Here is a 17042-nt window from a genome sequence, read left to right on the forward strand (position 1 = left end):
TATTCCACGAAAGATCGTTGTCTCTGAAGAAGTCATCCACGAGTTTCTTCACATCGACTGCCTTGGTTGTTGTAAGAGGCTTACAAAATAAAAAATCTTCCTTTATCACGTCGTCTTTCATATAGCGCATGAATACAACAAGCTGGCTTAGATTGGAAACGTCGGTGGTCTCGTCGAGTTGGAGGCTGAATTTTGCTGGGCTTGAAATCAGATCTGCAACTACTTGAGCCAAGATGTCATCGCTCATGTCGTCTATTCTGCTGCTGATAGTGTCATTTGAAAGAGGAATTTGGGATAACTTATCTTCAGCAGCTTTTCCCAGCATGATATTCGCCATCTTCAACGCAGCTGGTTTTACGAGTGTTTCACCAATGGTGTGTGGTTTGCCCTGCTTTGCGATCAGGTACGTAACTTCGTACGATGCTGTGAGGATCGGTTTGTCGATGGGTACAAAGCCGAGAACAGGCAGAGTAGCCTTTTCATCGAATCTGGCTCTCTTCACCTTGAATTCAGCGAGCGTTGTGTTCTTGTATTTCCCATCTCCATGCAGCTTTAGGAAGTGTTCCTTTAGTTTTGCCGGTGCTAGACTAGAATTGCTCAACTTGGCATTGCAAATCATGCATTGAGGACGCTGACTCCCATCACGTTCCTTTATACACGTGAATCCATATTGTACGTATTCGTCCAACCACTTTCTTTTTTTGCTCGACATAGTTAGTATGAAGGGATTGAAAGATTAAAAGAAAATCACAAATGACGTGCAATCACAACAGCCACAAGTCGACTACTGAGCGCACCAAGTTCCTGATCGCAATGTGGCGTGATCAGCTGCAGCCAATGATGGCCAAGCGGAGCGTGACATCACGAATAATACGAGTGGGCTGAATTTATCTAACGCCGGGTTTACACCGGACGCTGAAGCGCCGCGCCAAGGGCGCCTTGCGCCCTGCACCGATGGTTTCGGTGTCGAGTCTATTTTTTCCGCTTGCCGCGAGCGTATCGCGCCAGGAAACACACTGAAACGATATACAAATGACATTTTATATTATATAAATGATCAAATATGCACCCCATACTTTGTATTCCCCTTCTATTGTCCTGGAGTTTCTATTTCCCCTCTCATTATTAACTTTCCCCATCTGCCCATCCACTACAAACAGACAGACAGAGAGAGAAAGAGAGGGTTGGGGGGGCTATGAAGACCATCATCATTTACCCCCGAACCCCGACATTCAACGGGTTACATACAACAACAAGCGGAGAAAGCAGGATCGCGGGCTGACCGGTGCAGAGAAATGCGTGTCCGATGTGGACAGCCAGGCGGCTGCGCGCTTGAGAATGGCGCGGCGCTTCAGCGTCCGGTGTAAACACGCGTAACACGGCGAAGAAAAATTGTGTGTTGCCAATTTTTTGACGGCCCGACATTGCTAGTGCGAACCGAGCTATACTGTGTGTGTCTTGACCCCTGCCGAACCCCGGAGAGTGACTCAACCCCTGGGGTTCGATCGAATCCAGCTTAAGAACCACTGCACTAGACGATCTGACAGAGAACAGAGGAAATGAGCCGGTATATATACTGGGTGACTAATGACTGATGGAAAGCAGGTGAGTCTGGGGGTGGGGCAGGTAATGGGATCCGTGGGGAGAGGTGATGCAGAGCAGGGGAGAGTGGCTGAATTCTGAAATGACACGAGAATTAGTACATGAAAAATAAGATAACAGACTGAAAATGTTATGAGCTGACTGAAGTTGTGACAAAAAGGGAGTTTGTACCTTTTAGAAAAAGGTGTAACCTCTGCACCACTGAGTGAAACTATCCTAATTTGCATTTGTAAAGATCACAGTTTTGGCATTTACATGTGAAAGCCCCCCCATAGACCTAGGGGCAGGGGGGTCAACTGCCAAGCTTGTCAGGCTTGTAAAACTGCCCAAAACTGGAACCCCACATCAATTCCCGGCAGTTCCTGGCGGTTTTCTGTGCTGCCTGCAGATTCCTGTGAATTCCTGTCATTAACCTGAACATCCACAGAAATTTACAGGGGCACTAACTGACACAAATTCTTCTTTTCATGCAGTGAGAGATCAGGAGCCCCAAGCCCCAGTGCACAGTGCCCTGTCAAGTTAGAAGCTGTCCAGATATACGCAGGTTTTACTCAAAACAAGCAAATTTGATTGCCAGTGCAGTAAATTATTTTCACTTGTTAAGATGTTTTAAAAGCTGTCAGTTTGTCCACTGTCATTTTAGCCCAGAAATCTTGAAATAAGATCAAGAACACTGGTTTAAAGAGATCTAGTTAAACCTAACTACTGCAAAAATAAGTCTGAGTTCATAACTCTAAAATTGCTAATAAGTCAGTATTGTACAATAAAATACAATGTCTCTATGTAGAATACTCGTGGCCATCTGGTATTAACCTAGCAACTATATGAAAGACCAAGCCGAGATCAGCTGTCTGTGTTTTTCTTTTTAAGACACATCTTAATAATAGAGTGTGAAAGATCGATTGCAGTATTACAGATTTAATTGCATGCACTGTTTAGTTGAAATGTGTTGTTGGCCTCAGCTTTGTGCTTGTTTCAGTTGGTTGTTTCAATGTTCACACTCCATATCTCTCCTCTACCAGTTCTATGTTTTGTCATCACCATGTGTTGGTGGGTGATAGCGCTCGTCCCAGCTGTTGTGCTGGGTTGTCGCTACTTCTACAGCATGCGTGTGATCCATGGTTACCTGAAACAGGCCATGAGCAGAGACATGAGGGACATTGAGGGGTTCTACAGGAAATCATCAGGTACAATCCCTTACTTTATCATTTCATTTAAGTTTTACATGCAGTATGTACTGAAACAGGCCTTCACCTATTACATCAGACTTTCAGTGATGGTACATCTCAAGGAACATTTTTTTGAAACACCTGATGTTATCACACCCACATTGTGCAACAGAATGTGAAACAGTCAGGACATGCCATCTGCTTCTTTTCACATCTCCTATTCAGTTCTAATCTGCTCACCTCATTTGAAGTTAGTCCATATCACAGGTCTGATGTCAGTTGAGTCAAATAATCAGCCCTGCACTTCAGAGGAAACATTATCGCTTCTACTGTAACCCTTCATTAGGTAAAGCCCTGGTCTCAGCTTCTGATGTGTTAAATGACAGATCCAATGTAAGACCCAGGCTACTCTTGTTTTTCATCTTGGTGCCATTTTATCAGTCCAAAGACATGCAGATGGAAGATTATGTAATTGGACACTCTATATTTCCTGTAGGAGTACAATTGAGTGTGAATGGTTGTTTGTCTCTCTATGTTGGCCCTGTGATATGACTGCAACCTGCCCAAGTTGTACCCTGCCTCTTGCCCAACGTCAGCTGGGATTGACTCCAGCTCCTCCAGTGATATTGAAGATAAAAATATGTGAATTTGAGAATAAAGTCGCAATATTTTGAGAATAAAGTTGTGATTTAATGAGAAAAAAGTGATAATATTACCAGAATAAAGTTGTAATTTAATTAGAAAGAGAAATAATACTCTAAAGTAACCAGCAAGTAGTTTTATCCATGCATGCTAGATCCAAAATCTTGAACAAATCTCATTGTTTCTTGAGAAAATACAAAACCCATTTGAATAGCAGGTATGATGTTACCCTGGCACACCACTACCAAACATTTACTCCTCCACAAAACAGGCAATTTCCTCCAAGTCGATCTGATTCCTTCTACAGAATAGACTCAATTTATTGCACAATTGATTCAAAGTCCTGATACTTATGATAGTGTGGAGCTGATGAGCCAAAAGATTAAATATGACATTATTTGTAAAGCTTATACTAAATTATAACTTTTAACAGAGACGACCGGCTGATCTTCCTACATGATACGTGTTCTAAAATAGATGATTAGTTTTTTCCTGGTTATTTTCATATCTTGTATGCACCATGTTTCACATTATGTCCTTGCCCTCCACTTCAGACTCCTGTCTGTGGGTTGCAGTGCTGGAAGACAAAGTGGTGGGTCTCGTGGCAGCAGTGGGCCAGCAGAGGTCAAGTGGTGCTGTCGAGCTGCAGAGGATGTCTGTTGACCGGAGGTTTCGGCGGTGTGGGGTCGGGGTTGCGCTGGGTCTGAAAGTTCTGGACTTTGCTGCTGCTCACGGTTACTCTACTGTTGTGCTGGGAACCACAGCGTACACACCAGCTGCCCACCACCTCTACCAGCGTCTGGGTTTCCGCTGTGTGGGGGTCACCAATGGGTACGTCACACCTGGAGCGGGATGGTCCTTAATGGAAAGGATTTTCTACAAAGTCCGCCATCACTACTACAGCCTGGATGTGCAAAATTGCTAAATGAATCAACACTGACCTCAGTGACAGTACAGAGGAGAACATTTTGAGAATATCCAGGGAAACAACAGCATTGCTCGTCTCTTCAACTACTTGGTCTATGTCTATGTCTATGTCCTTTTTTGATCAACAAATAATGCCTGTCCTCTCTCAGGCACGACAATAGAGTTGTGTGTTGTCAGCAAGACACACAATGTGCATTTTCATGTTTTAATCACATGTTTAATCAGATATCTGCAAAGTCAGAGGCTTTTGTTCTCACACTGTACAGATCAATCAACTGAACCCCTGGATAGCTTTGTTCTTTGAGCGTACCAATAAATGTTTATCAACCAAAATGACCATGTCCTCAAAACATACAAAGAGGGCAGGGTTGTTTTATGAAATTCTATCATTCTAGAGAAGCAGATGGTTGAAAGACAATATGTTCTGTCTTTAGTTAAGATCAGTCGTTTGTATCAAGAAAACCTAATTCATACAACTGCTTCCATGGCGTTTTACTTCCCGCTCGGGTTTAAGGGCCAAAGTCTATTCCGCTTCTTCACAATAAATTTGATTTCATTCTTATCTACTCATTTTCACTGAAAAGCTGTCAAGATTTAAAGTGATCTCTTTCCTTCCTGTCATTCAGCTGCTCATTACCACTACAGTTTAGCCACATGTAAATTTGTACTCTAGTAGTATTAAAGAAGCTCACTTCAACTTATGCCGTTTTTTTGTTTTGGGTGTCTAATTCAGAGCTAAAAGTGTCTCTCAGTGTGAAAACTTTTATTTTGTTGTATAGATTTGACGACTTGGGGGAATTGCCATCTGTGTTGACAGATGTGCAATGTATATATAAAATAAATTTGACCTTTTGTTTCAATTATTATGTGAGATGACTAATTACTATCCCTTCATATAACCCTATTTGCATAAATGATGAAATAATTTGTTTCTAAATACACAGTATATTGTCTTTTGTATGTGCATTTGTCTTACATAATCGAATTTGAGCTCAATGGTATAACTGATTAGATTAATTAGATTATTTTAATAAAGACGAGAAACTCCCCGGAGACAGATACAAGCCAAAACAGCACAGACTACAATATTCTAACTTAACTCCAAATGCTATTTCCTAACTTTCCTTAGACTCTCCTTCCTCCTAAATGCTCACATTCTTTAAACCCTACAGCTCATGGTTGCACATTAACCCTGTTAAAGGTTTCTGTGAAAAGTGCACTCAAGGGCGAAAAACCTGATCTGGTGTAAAACAGTGTCACTTCAAAGAAGTAAATTATTTGAAAACAAATCTCACTTGCATAGTTATGCCCATATTCACAAAGCCCTGCAGTTTTTTTTTGTTGCTGTTTTTGCAAACTTTCTAATGAACCAAATAACCATCTCTTTTTATTTTGTGGCTTATATTTTGGTGTGTAAACAGTCATCTGTGTGTGGCTCTTCTTCAGATGTGAACTGACTGACAGAAACACAAGTGCTGGGATGAGATAAGATAACATTGTAAGGGATGAGCAGCTCTGTCAGGACTCCTCACTTCCTCTTACTCTGACTTAAGTTGACTTGCTCAGTGGAAACTAAGACTTGTTGCTGTCAGCAGTAGTGGGAAAGTGTCATCCTCTGTCTTTTTGCACTGTAGTTTGTATTTTATCAAGATGATGATTAACACAGATAATGCACTATGATATTAAACACATAACTTCTAATCTGTTAGCGTCCCTGCAGCTATGAGTTAGTTTGTAACTATAACAATTTACTTTTCAGTTCAGCTGAATGTGAGTGAAATGGAGGAGGTATCAGGGTCTTAAAAGCTTATATGTTACTGTGTATGTTGACCTGCATAGACCTACATACAACATTGTACTTACAGGAAACTGGAGAGGCCTAAGCAGGTGCAAGTTTATGTGGATTGACACTTGTGGGGTGAAGACTGCATTTTGATGATACAAAAACTAAACAGGAATGTTTGCATTCTGAGACACCTACAACATTAACTTACTGCTATGACCAATAGTGAACCTCTTGTTTTTTTCATTCCTGTTCTGGAAAGAAACTCAACTTGGAACTATTATGTGTCACTGAATCAGGAAATGGATGCTGCAGCGAAACTTGGACTAATCAAAGTGAGGGCAATGAAAACTGCCCATTCAGCATATTTGCAGTATCTGAAATCTGTTCTTCCTCAAAACCTTTTTATGGGCTTCATTTTGTGGAATTAGCAAATAGGTGCTGCTGCTGCTTTGTGTCGCGCTTTCATTACAAGTGAGTGTCATTCCTTTATTACCCATGATCTCAAAGAAAGTGTTTATATACGATTTATAAAGTGCAGGGCGAAGTTACACGAAGACAAAAGGTTTGGTTTTAGTTTCTGAAACTGCTCAAAACCAAATAACTCCACTTTACAATTCTTTGACTGTTATCATCTCTCCAAACACAGGTAAGGTTTATTTGTTTCTCTTAAATTCTTGAAGTGTAATTTAATATTATCCTATTTTGCACTTTTTCTAGAATCAAGACATGGAAGGTTAAACTTTACCACAAGTTTACCACAAAGGCCACAATAAAGGAAATAAATGAAGGGATGCTGCTTTTATAGGAATTATACTGAAAACTGAGCTATTTCAGAATCTAATGCAACTGTTTTTTTTTTCTGGTAAGACTCCATTGCAAAGATGACTGTCCAGTACCATGCTTCTACTGTGACAAACATGGACATTGAAGAAAGTAAAATTGGCTATAAGCAGTTGCTCGGGGATGGCAGCAGCCCCCGCAATTCAGGTAATGAAATAAGAGCTTTTTTGTTATCAAGATGATGATGTATACCACGAGAGTGTTTTGATTTTTCTGATATTTAACTTCCAGGACTAACCACTCCTGTCTACTTATTTACTGATTCAATTTCCAAATCATTGGGTGTAAAAAAATATAAATAATATAAAACATTTTGCCCTGAGAAATGATTCAATCACCCAACTCAAGGTATAGCCATTATTCTCTTGACAGATCATTTGGTTTGTCTTTTTGTTGTACAAATTATACAGTATAAAGATATTTATGTTTGTATGTAATGTTTTGTTTGTAGATAACAATAATAACATATGATAATAATAATGATGATGATGTCTGTTTCTAAAATAACATTTTACCAACAACGATTTTTGTTTACGAATTTTGCTGGAAATGTATCTTCTGGACAATATTTTGCAATCCCAGTAAGATTCAAACCAGATGGAACACAAAACCACAAGTTCCCTAGATCACTTCATGAAATTCAAGTTTCTGTTTCCGCTCTCACTCAGAGTTTGTGTTGAGGAACAGTTCCTACAGGGTTGCCACAGTTTGCCTCGGGCTCCTCTGTGTTCTCCTGCTGGCCGGTATCATAGGTCAGAGCATCCACTGTAAGTCCACGTCTTTGTGTGTGTTTAAAAAAGTTGCCAAAATGTGTTGGTGAATCTATTGATTGACAACATACAATCTCTCCTCTCTGGCAGATCAAAAAGTCGAAAAAGAACATCAAGACAATGTAAAAGTCATGGACAAAGAGAAAGAGAACCTGCAGGACAGCCTGAAGTCAGTGCAGAAAGAGAAACAGGATATTGAAGCCAAACGGATTCAGTTACAGAAAGATAACAATGTTTTATCTCAAAAGAGAGACCAAATAGAGACAAATAACAATTTGCTGAGCGAAGAAACGAACAAACTAAAGCTCAGCCAAAGCCAGTTAGAGACCACTAACAGTGCTTTGAACAAAAACATTGAACAGCTGAGAGACAGTAAAAGCCGGTTGGATACCAATTACAATGTCTTGTCTGCAGCCAAAGATCTGTTACAAAAACAATATGACACAGTGGTCAAACGTAAAGATGAGTTACAGGGCAGTCATGACTCGGTGAGCAGGGAGAGGGACAATTTACATAACAAATTCAATAATGTCACCAGATCTAAAGAGAAACTGCAGATGAGTTACAATGACTTGATTAAAGACATAGAACATTTACAGGAGAGATACAACGCATCTACCGGTGAAAAGGACACGCTAGCAAACACTCACCAAAACCTAACGACAGAAAGAGACACTCTTCAGGAAACTTTCAACTCTCTTAAAAAAGCAACAGACATATTGCGGGCTAATTACGCGACGTTGGCTCAGGAAAAAAAAGAGCTTGAAAGCAGCATTAATAATGTGACTGCAGAGAGAGAACTGCTGATGGTGAAAATCAGCAACCTGACTGCCGAGAGAGATTATCTCCAGGGCCTAGTTGACAAAATGAACAAGACAATGCAAGGTACGTAGAAAGAACTGACCAAAAATCCTACATGTTAAAGTTTCATCTCAGCGCTTGTACACTTTTGTCTCACTGCTTGATTATTGTTGAATCATTATCGTACATGTACAGATAAGAAGTGTATCAATGGCTGGCAGAAGTTCGAGAACAGCTGCTACTACACTTCTAGTGGCAAGAAAAGCTGGCAGAAAAGCAGAGAATACTGTCAAAGCAAAGGAGCAGACCTGGCAATCATCACAAGCCAAAATGAAATGGTGCGTTTTTCCATGAGGATCATCGATCAACAAATCAAATTTCATTTGTATTGTCCATATTCACAAATCTGTTTGCCTCATAGGATTTAACAAGATGTGAAATCATCTGCCCTTAAAGGTTCAGTGTGTAGAATTTAGTGACATCTACTGGTGAAGTTTCATGTTGCAGCTGAATACCCCTCACCTCACCCTCCCCTTCCAAACATGAAAGAGAACCTATGGTAGAATTCAGTTGTCATAAAAACTCAAAAGGTGTTTAGTTTGTCCAGTTTGGGCTACTGTAAATAACATGGCGGCCTCCATAGAGAGGACCTGCTCCAGATGTAAATATAAAGTAATGAAATATAAAATTCTAGGGTAAGGAAAACAACAATTCATACAATTTAGATGAAACACACTAGTAAAACATCACTAGGAATATTTTACAGTCAATTTCTGCCACTAGATCCCTTTCACCTAAATCTTACACACTTGACAAAGTTAGGAGAGACTACAAAAAACTACCCAATCAACAGGGAAAACATACACCATATATCTGACAGAGATGAAGGAAACAGGAATGACAATTGTAATGATGGAGGGATTGTCATATTACATTGACAGTAATATATAAGTTGGCATATTGTATGTCTAAGCAATCTAGTTGTTATCATAATCCATGATGTGGATCATCTGCACTGCCATGTGCTAAACTATCACCATGTTCATTTGAGAGTATTTGACATTGTTACAGCTCAACTAATCAACATGTGAAAGGGTTTGCTCATACGATGAATCCACAAATAGCATAAACATCCACCAGGGTCAAACAGTCCAACCACATTTCACACAATTGTGGTTATCAGTTCCCTTAATGTGAATTCTTCATTTGAATACTATAATAATTGAACATTTGACACTTGACACTATTTTCCACACAAGAGTACAGTATTATCTAAGCTTTATATTTGATAGAAAATAACTTGTTTACTTATTTACTTCCTGAATAGACGTCAATAACTTTTAATTGCACGATGCTTCCCACATAGAACTTCATCAATGGCTTGTTTGGAAGTGACAGAGAAGTCTGGATTGGATTGGCTGATGAAGGAGTAGAGGGCGAGTGGAAATGGGTGGACGGGACACCACTGACCTTAGCGTAAGAAAGTCAACGCACATCTCTTAATATACAAAACAAAAAGTAGGTAATGTTGACTTCTTGAAGCCAATGACAGGGCAGCATTAATTCTTTTTGTGGCTGTCTCTCCTTGTCCTACAGGTTCTGGGCTGCAGGCCAGCCCAACAGCCATAAAGGGACAGACCAGGACTGTGTGGAGTTCTGGCACCGTGCGTCAGGGAAAGGCGAATGGAATGACGAGAACTGTACTTTAGAACAAAACTGGATCTGTGAAATGTAGTGTTTTTCCTGTATGGGCAGTGCTTTGGTTAATGTTGGCTACGTGCCTGACACTAATAACTGTAATCTTGATAATCACTCTCAGTTTAGTGTAGAGAGAATAAACATTGGGGACTGCTGTCAGTACATTGTAAATAATGACAATATTAATCACAGTGACAAAATTGACATGGACACCAATATTCCAAATATTGAACTTATTCAGAATAAGACAATCATTTGATTATGGTGTTTAGATGAGTTGCGTTAAGAATATTAATACTACGTCATACATCTGACTTTTACGCAACCTTTTTGAAAATATCCCCATTGCAATATTTGCGCCCATCCAAACCCTTCATAATATCCATTCCTCTTAAAATGCATAGCATACTACTTTCTCCCTCCTTCTTCATAGTGGCAGCCGTCCTGTGAACAGGACATGCATCTTCAAGCAGCTGGTAACTGTTGAATGTCAATTTCACAAAATGCTGTGAAGAACTCCTATTCATGTCTACATGATGTGACTAAGGTTGGAATACACTCAATTCGATTGATGCTATGTCCTTTTGTACGACCTTGTAATCAGAAAATGCTGTTTACACGGCATTGTTTGATTTAGACTGCTGTCTTAATCAGGTAAATGTCGGAATATTGACGCATGTAAACAAAGTCAGTGTTTGCTTAGAAATCTATATTGTGTGACCATCTTACACAAAGGTACACAGCATTGCTCACAGCCAAATCTTGAAATGGAGTGATGCGCAGTGAGTAATGTATTATTAAGTTGGATATAGCAGAAGACCCAGCTGATAAAAGTGGAGCAGACACAGGTTGACGTAAATTGTTTGGAACAGCTTGTTTAAAGGGTGACTGAGGTTTCCATAGATATCTGTACACACTGTGGAAACTGTTTAATAGTAATGAAGGGTAACAAGTAATTTATATCTGTGATGATTTGATATTTACTAAAATAATTCAATGCATGATGATTGATATATAGTTTACAGTTAACCATTTATAGAAAAATACACTTTCAGATTATGTCAAGTTGATTTGATTGACATACTGCACTTATTGTAATCACTTGACTTTATGACTAATGAATGCATTTCCCATGTGCTGTACTCTTAAAGTGTTAATCTACTGATGTTGGCTATTTTGTACTCAGTTGTTGTTGCTTCTTGTGTGACCACTAGCACAAACTGCACATGTGGATAACACTGATTCTGGGATAACAGCCTTAGTCATAAACATAGACTATACTCTATTACTACTGCATCATTAATATCCATTGAATTGGTGCTTTTACTATTGAGATGTACATGTGAAAAAAAGACTGTGCTGTGCTTACAATTCAATTCCTTTTGTAAAACATTCTGCATTCTAAATAAACACATTTTACATTTTCAAGCATACAATCAACTGATTGCTGACTAAATAATTCACTTTCTAGAATTTGTCAAATAAATCACTCTGAGAGTGTATCAGTATGTAGAAGAACCTTGGAAACTGCACATAAAGCTATTATGTGTAGATATTATACACTAAATCTTTAGACGGTATTAATTATGGCAGTTGTTCTCAAGGAGGAGCAGCTAGGTGGTATAGTGGTCAGTGGTCTAACCTCAGAAGGTTCTCTTCCTGAATCCTGGGTTGACTGGGGTCTTTACATGTTCTACCTGTTTCTGGGAGGGTTTCCTCTGGCTTCCCCCCACAGTACCAAGACATGCAGATTGGGGTGAGGTAAATTGAAGACTTTAAATTGACGATAGGTGTCAATTTGAGTGTGAATGGTTATTTGTCTATGTATGTCAGCCTTGCGATACACTAGTGACCTGTCCGGGATGAACCCCGCCTCTCGCCCAATGTCAGGATCAAAATAAATGTTCAGAATCATCTTTAAAACATTGTGCGGGGATGAATAGATACAGAGAATTCTATGACAGGCCTTTCTGGTCATAAATGAACATGCATTCTTTTGCAGATTCTCTCTCAAATTTGAGCTCTACAAACATTCATTCACCAGGTAATTCTTTCAGGTCAGAAATCTTTTATTTTTATTATGACATTTTCCCATTTCTCTCTGAGCCCTGAGAATTTTGAATCAATACTTTATACAGTTTATTAGACTGATACTTAATACTAGCCAAACAATACAGGTTGTCTTTATATGCTGTACACGGGCCACAATTAAAGTAGCCCAGTCCAAAAGCAATTTTCCAAGTTCAAATTGCAACTTTTTTGTTAGTATTTTTTTTCCAAAGGGAACACCATTCGTGTGCTCAACAAGTTCTAATCAATCTTGTTACATGTTAATGGCAAATATTGCAAAACCCCAGATTATGTCCAATAACTGATGGAAAAATCTTGTCAGCAGCTGGATGAACGCTCAAGAGACCCAGGTGTCTGCAGAAGCGTTTTACTGATGCTCGATGCATTGAGGAGAGAAACAACACAAGAGAAGGCAAAATACCTAAACAAGGAAAAACTGACAACAATTTAAACATGAATCCAAATGTTTTATAATTTACAAATATTGCACTTTACAAGTAATCACTCCAACCAACAGAGTCACGGACGCAACAACAATGTGAATTTTGGCATTCATAACGTCTGGCTCTTGCTGCACATGTAATGCAAGAGTGTTTACTAAGGTACTTCAGTACAAGTATTTTCAAATGGTTGTACAGACTTAATGTAGATCATGATAAAATCAGCTGGATCTTGATAAACTACCTTGCAGACTTGCACTTCAGCTCTGTACCTTTTCCAACACTTTGCAGGCTGAATGTGAGTCTTGTGTCTAAATTCCATGACAAAGATTCGACAGATAAATTCTTTTGGCTTTAAGGAGAAGATCTAAAGGTAAGAACATTTTCAAGGTCTTCAAGTGTAAAGATATTTTGCTTACCATTTACCTGATCAAGAATTTTCTTTAAAGAAATGATTCTATTATAAATGAAAGTTTCTTTTGCAGAGGACCTGCTAATGGATATGGATCAACTTGTCTAAAGTGCTGAACCAATGGTCTAAATGTTGTTATTATATGACTAAATGCTAACATCAATTAGTAGGATAATGGTTGTTATTGAAAACTGCTAAATGAATTGTTCTCTGTTGTACATAATGAAAGTTTTGCAATGAAAATGCTGCAGGTTGTTAGCTGGACAAGCAAATGGTTGCGCTTTACATTAGAGCAGGTAAAATCAAATTAAATGCATTCATTACATTGTATCTCTTTATGTTTTGATATAGGTTTTGATATATGTAAAGCTAGAAAAAAGATGGAGAATACTGCCTCTTTAAATTTTAATTTAAACTCATATAGCTCTGCACACACAACAGCAGTGAGTCCAAGCTTGACATGTCTGCTGTGGCTAGTTGGAGCTTCAATGAATGATCAGTTGCTATTATTATTCTTTCAGATGGGACTGTGACCAGTTTGCCTACGAGTGGGACCCGTCTTCGAAGGACAGCCGTCTTCACTTTATTTCTTATCTTTATTTCTTATATTAGACTTCCTGACCTCAGTTTTGAGTATTGAAGACTGTGCAATACTTTGGAAATGGGGCCTCTTACTTTGAAAAAACTGTTGGAATATTCTTTTAGAAATACAGACTCTTAATAATGACTAAAATATAAAGTGCTCAAATATTGGAATACCTTGGATCTTACATTTTCCCTCAGTGCAATTTGTCATCGTTTGTCTATTCCCACGTGATCTTTCATTCAGGTTTTTTTTTGTATTTTCGTAGCCCAAGCTGTGATGATGCTGATGACACATCTAATAGATATGGAGCCCCAAAGTGTTCAATATTGGATAAATCAGAATATAATCATGAAATAAATAAATTTGGAATAATATTAATATGATCATTGTTATTATTGACAATAACAGGTTAAAATGGGGTTGTTAGCTTATTACTCAGCATCAAAGTAAAGAGACAGTGTCTATGTTATGAATACTTCAGCACACGGCCTTCTTTAGCGAACAGCATCGTCTGACAATTAGTCCAATCATTCTGGTTCAGAACCAGGCTAACATCTTGCACATGTAGTATACATACTGTTATTACTTGATGTGGTAATTGCATTTTAATTCTCATTTTGAAAAAAGAGAGCAGTCTGTGACATTTGCATTGAATTTTGTCTGATATGGCTGAACAAAGGTAAAATCTATCAAATGTGAGTTGTGCAGTATTGTACACTGCTGATATTACATATGGATCCATCCTTTTCACTATTTATCCTTTATTCTCTAGCACCTAAAGACTTTGACTGAACTGCCAAACCAGTAATTACTTATGACTGTAGATTTACTGGAGATGGATTCGCTAAACAACTATTTACAAAACTGTTTCTAAAGGAATCTTTGGTTCTCAAAATGAGAAACACATACTAGCACAATAAAACGATAATTCTAAGAAATGAACTGAATTCAAGTTTGGATGTAACCACACTGATTGTTTGGGAAATTGCTGACTTCATTGGCAGTGGAGCCAGATATATAAGAGTTTGTATAATAAAGAAATGTGTTTCTTACCTTGACCATGTTTGGTCATTGGGTCTAAACTGACTGCTCAAGTGGCAGGAAGGATTTTTTCTGGTGTCTTATGTTTGCCAGTAGTGCCCCCTCCTGGTGAGTTCCTTACAGTGAATCCAATCTGTGGTCCTGAGCTGGGTTTCCCAAAAGGACTGGAGAGGCCTAATAGCTTCCAGCTGAAGTGGAGCTCCTGTGCGAAGATGGAAGGTTGCTTGGTCATCAAAGATTTTCATAAAATTGAAATAAACAACCTTCAATGTGGACAACAGTATTTCTTCAGTGTGGCCACAGAGGATGAGTAGGGCAACATCAGGGACAAACCAGCCGGCTGCATTGCACATGTAGCTATGCGGTTAACAGCAAGCCTGCCCATGTTTGCTCACTTCGAGGACGATCGGCGAGTCTTTGAAGAGGACAGTTATGTGGATGACCTCTTAACCTTCCACAATGACCTGCAAAATTTGGAAAAACATCACAGCAGGAGTTGAGAAGATTTTGAGAGCTGGAGGATTCTTTCTCAAACCTTGGGTCCGGTCAGGGCAAATTGGGAGGCGAGGCACTGAAGCAGAAGTACTAGAAAAGGAAGTGAAACAAAGTAAAACCTTTATTCTTCCAAAATCAAATGAGAGATGAAGACAACAAAGCCCTGGGCATTGGGTACCAAGTAGAGGAAGACAAACTCTACATGATGACATCAATTAACTTTTCCAAAAGGAAAAAGAAGATGAGAGGTGGCAAGGATCTTCTCAAACAGGAGGTGAGACCTGAGACACCTAACCCACTGACTAGGAGGGGACTCCTAAGCCTAGTAGCTGGACTGTACGACCCAGTTGGCTTAGTTACACCTGCCAAACAGAAAGGGGGCAATCCTTGTTAAGAAAGCGTTCCAGGAAGGTGGAGGTGGTAAACTGACCCACGAAACCTGGGATAAACCTCTCTCAGAAGGCCTCAGAGAAGCCATTCAGCTTTTTGAAGAGTATGTGCAGCTTGGACAGAATAGATTCCAAAGGATCCTCACACCAGCTGACTGGGAAGGTAAACCATGGGGGATCACATTCTCAGACGGAAGTGACAAAACCTATGGAGCTGTGATGTATTTGAGGTGGGAGACAAGTCAAGGAATTGAAGTCCGATTTGTTGAATCAAAAGCCAAGCTTACACCACTGGATCAAAAGGGAGAAGCAGTCAAAGCTGAGATCTGTGGAGCTGTCTTTGCAGCCAGGATCAGGAAATATGTTGAAAAGCATGGAAGAATGGAGATCGAGAGATGGTTCCATCTAGTTGACAGTCAAACAGTTCTGGGGGCCATTCAAAGAGAAAGCTATGGTTACTAGACCTTCTTCTCAAATACAGTGGGTGAGATCCAGAAGGCTGGACCAGTGCAAGACTGGTGGTGGATACCGGGAAATCTGAACATTGCTGACATCATTACAAGAGGTGGCACTCCTGAAGATCTAAAGGAGAATTCCACATGGCAGAATGGACTGTACTTCTTGAAGTGGCCGATAGAGGAGTGGCCTAAAAAGACTGCTGGAGAGTGTATTGGCAGAATTTGCATTTGTGTAATGTGTATGTAGAAGAAAGTATGAACAAATGTTTTGTGTGACTTAACTACGAAAGCTGCAGAAGGAAGTTTATGGCCCCCCACATGTGTCAGGGTTTTGTACTTGTCAATGTTTAGTTTCCTCCATTTCCAAAGTGTTTTCTGTTTATTAGTACATCCCTGTGTTTCATGTTTTCACACTCCGGGTTCTGTTTCCTGTTTTATTTTGTAGTCTGGGTTCTTGTGTCTCATATCTAGTTTTACTTCCTGTCTGTGATTGTCTGCACCAGTCCTCATGTGTTACACCTGTGTCGAATTGCCCCTGCCTTCCCTGTGTGTCTGTATTTAAGCCTCGGTTCTTCCCTTTGTCCTTGTCGGATCGTCATCGTATGTCTATTGTCGTATGTCGGTTGTGTTCTCTGGTCTGTCGTCTGTGATCTCCTGTCCTGGTATCCTGTCCTGATCTCCTCGTTTTTGTATTAAAATTACACTTTTTAAGTTTAAACTCTGCGTCTGGGTCCAACTGCCCCACACCGTGACAACATGTGTGATTGGGCAAATGGTCACAGCAGGGGTTACTTAGTGTGTCTGATATAGATGGGTGAGGGGATCTCTGCATTGTATACAGGACTAGGGTCTTTTGATGTTTTAAATGAAGATAAGGGATCTCAGAGACAGATTGTGTCACACCAGGGGTCTGGGA

The 17042-nt window shown here is 39.6% G+C and overlaps 2 protein-coding genes across 3 annotated transcripts; both read left to right on the plus strand.

The window, feature by feature from the left end:
- Nucleotides 1–2644: 2644 nt before the first annotated feature.
- LOC117771472 (N-acetylaspartate synthetase-like) lies at nt 2645–4338 on the plus strand. The gene is made up of 2 exons (XM_034601845.1): nt 2645–2789; nt 3968–4338. Exons 1-2 carry the CDS (start codon nt 2645–2647, stop codon nt 4336–4338), a joined length of 516 nt encoding a protein of 171 aa, XP_034457736.1.
- Nucleotides 4339–6473: 2135 nt separating this feature from the next.
- On the plus strand, nt 6474–11579 carry LOC117761299 (CD209 antigen-like). 2 transcript variants are annotated; one of them, XM_034585052.1, is made up of 9 exons: nt 6508–6642; nt 6727–6772; nt 6994–7113; nt 7635–7733; nt 7827–8621; nt 8733–8875; nt 9904–10013; nt 10134–10375; nt 10845–11579. In XM_034585052.1, the coding sequence occupies exons 1-8, from the start codon at nt 6622–6624 to the stop codon at nt 10270–10272; spliced, it is 1473 nt and encodes a 490-aa protein (XP_034440943.1). In that variant the 5' UTR covers nt 6508–6621; the 3' UTR covers nt 10273–10375; nt 10845–11579. The 2 variants fall into 2 exon arrangements, with proteins under 2 accessions (XP_034440952.1, XP_034440943.1); XM_034585061.1 differs by lacking the exon at nt 6727–6772 and having other exon boundaries at nt 6474–6597.
- Nucleotides 11580–17042: the final 5463 nt, after the last annotated feature.

Source organism: Hippoglossus hippoglossus, chromosome 1 (genome assembly GCF_009819705.1).
Source record: "Hippoglossus hippoglossus isolate fHipHip1 chromosome 1, fHipHip1.pri, whole genome shotgun sequence".
In the NCBI taxonomy this organism is placed as follows: Eukaryota; Metazoa; Chordata; class Actinopteri; order Pleuronectiformes; family Pleuronectidae; genus Hippoglossus; species Hippoglossus hippoglossus.

Excerpts from the sequence above, each read along its gene's own strand:
- LOC117771472 (XM_034601845.1), top strand. The coding sequence starts at position 2,645 with ATGTGTTGGTGGGTGATAGCGCTCGTCCCAGCTGTTGTGCTGGGTTGT. Across the intron at positions 2,790-3,967 it reads GTTCTACAGGAAATCATCAG|ACTCCTGTCTGTGGGTTGCA; the intron begins GTACAATCCCTT and ends CCTCCACTTCAG.
- LOC117761299 (XM_034585052.1), top strand. The coding sequence starts at position 6,622 with ATGATCTCAAAGAAAGTGTTT. Across the intron at positions 6,773-6,993 it reads TATCATCTCTCCAAACACAG|ACTCCATTGCAAAGATGACT; the intron begins GTAAGGTTTATT and ends TTTTCTGGTAAG. Across the intron at positions 7,114-7,634 it reads CAGCAGCCCCCGCAATTCAG|AGTTTGTGTTGAGGAACAGT; the intron begins GTAATGAAATAA and ends GCTCTCACTCAG.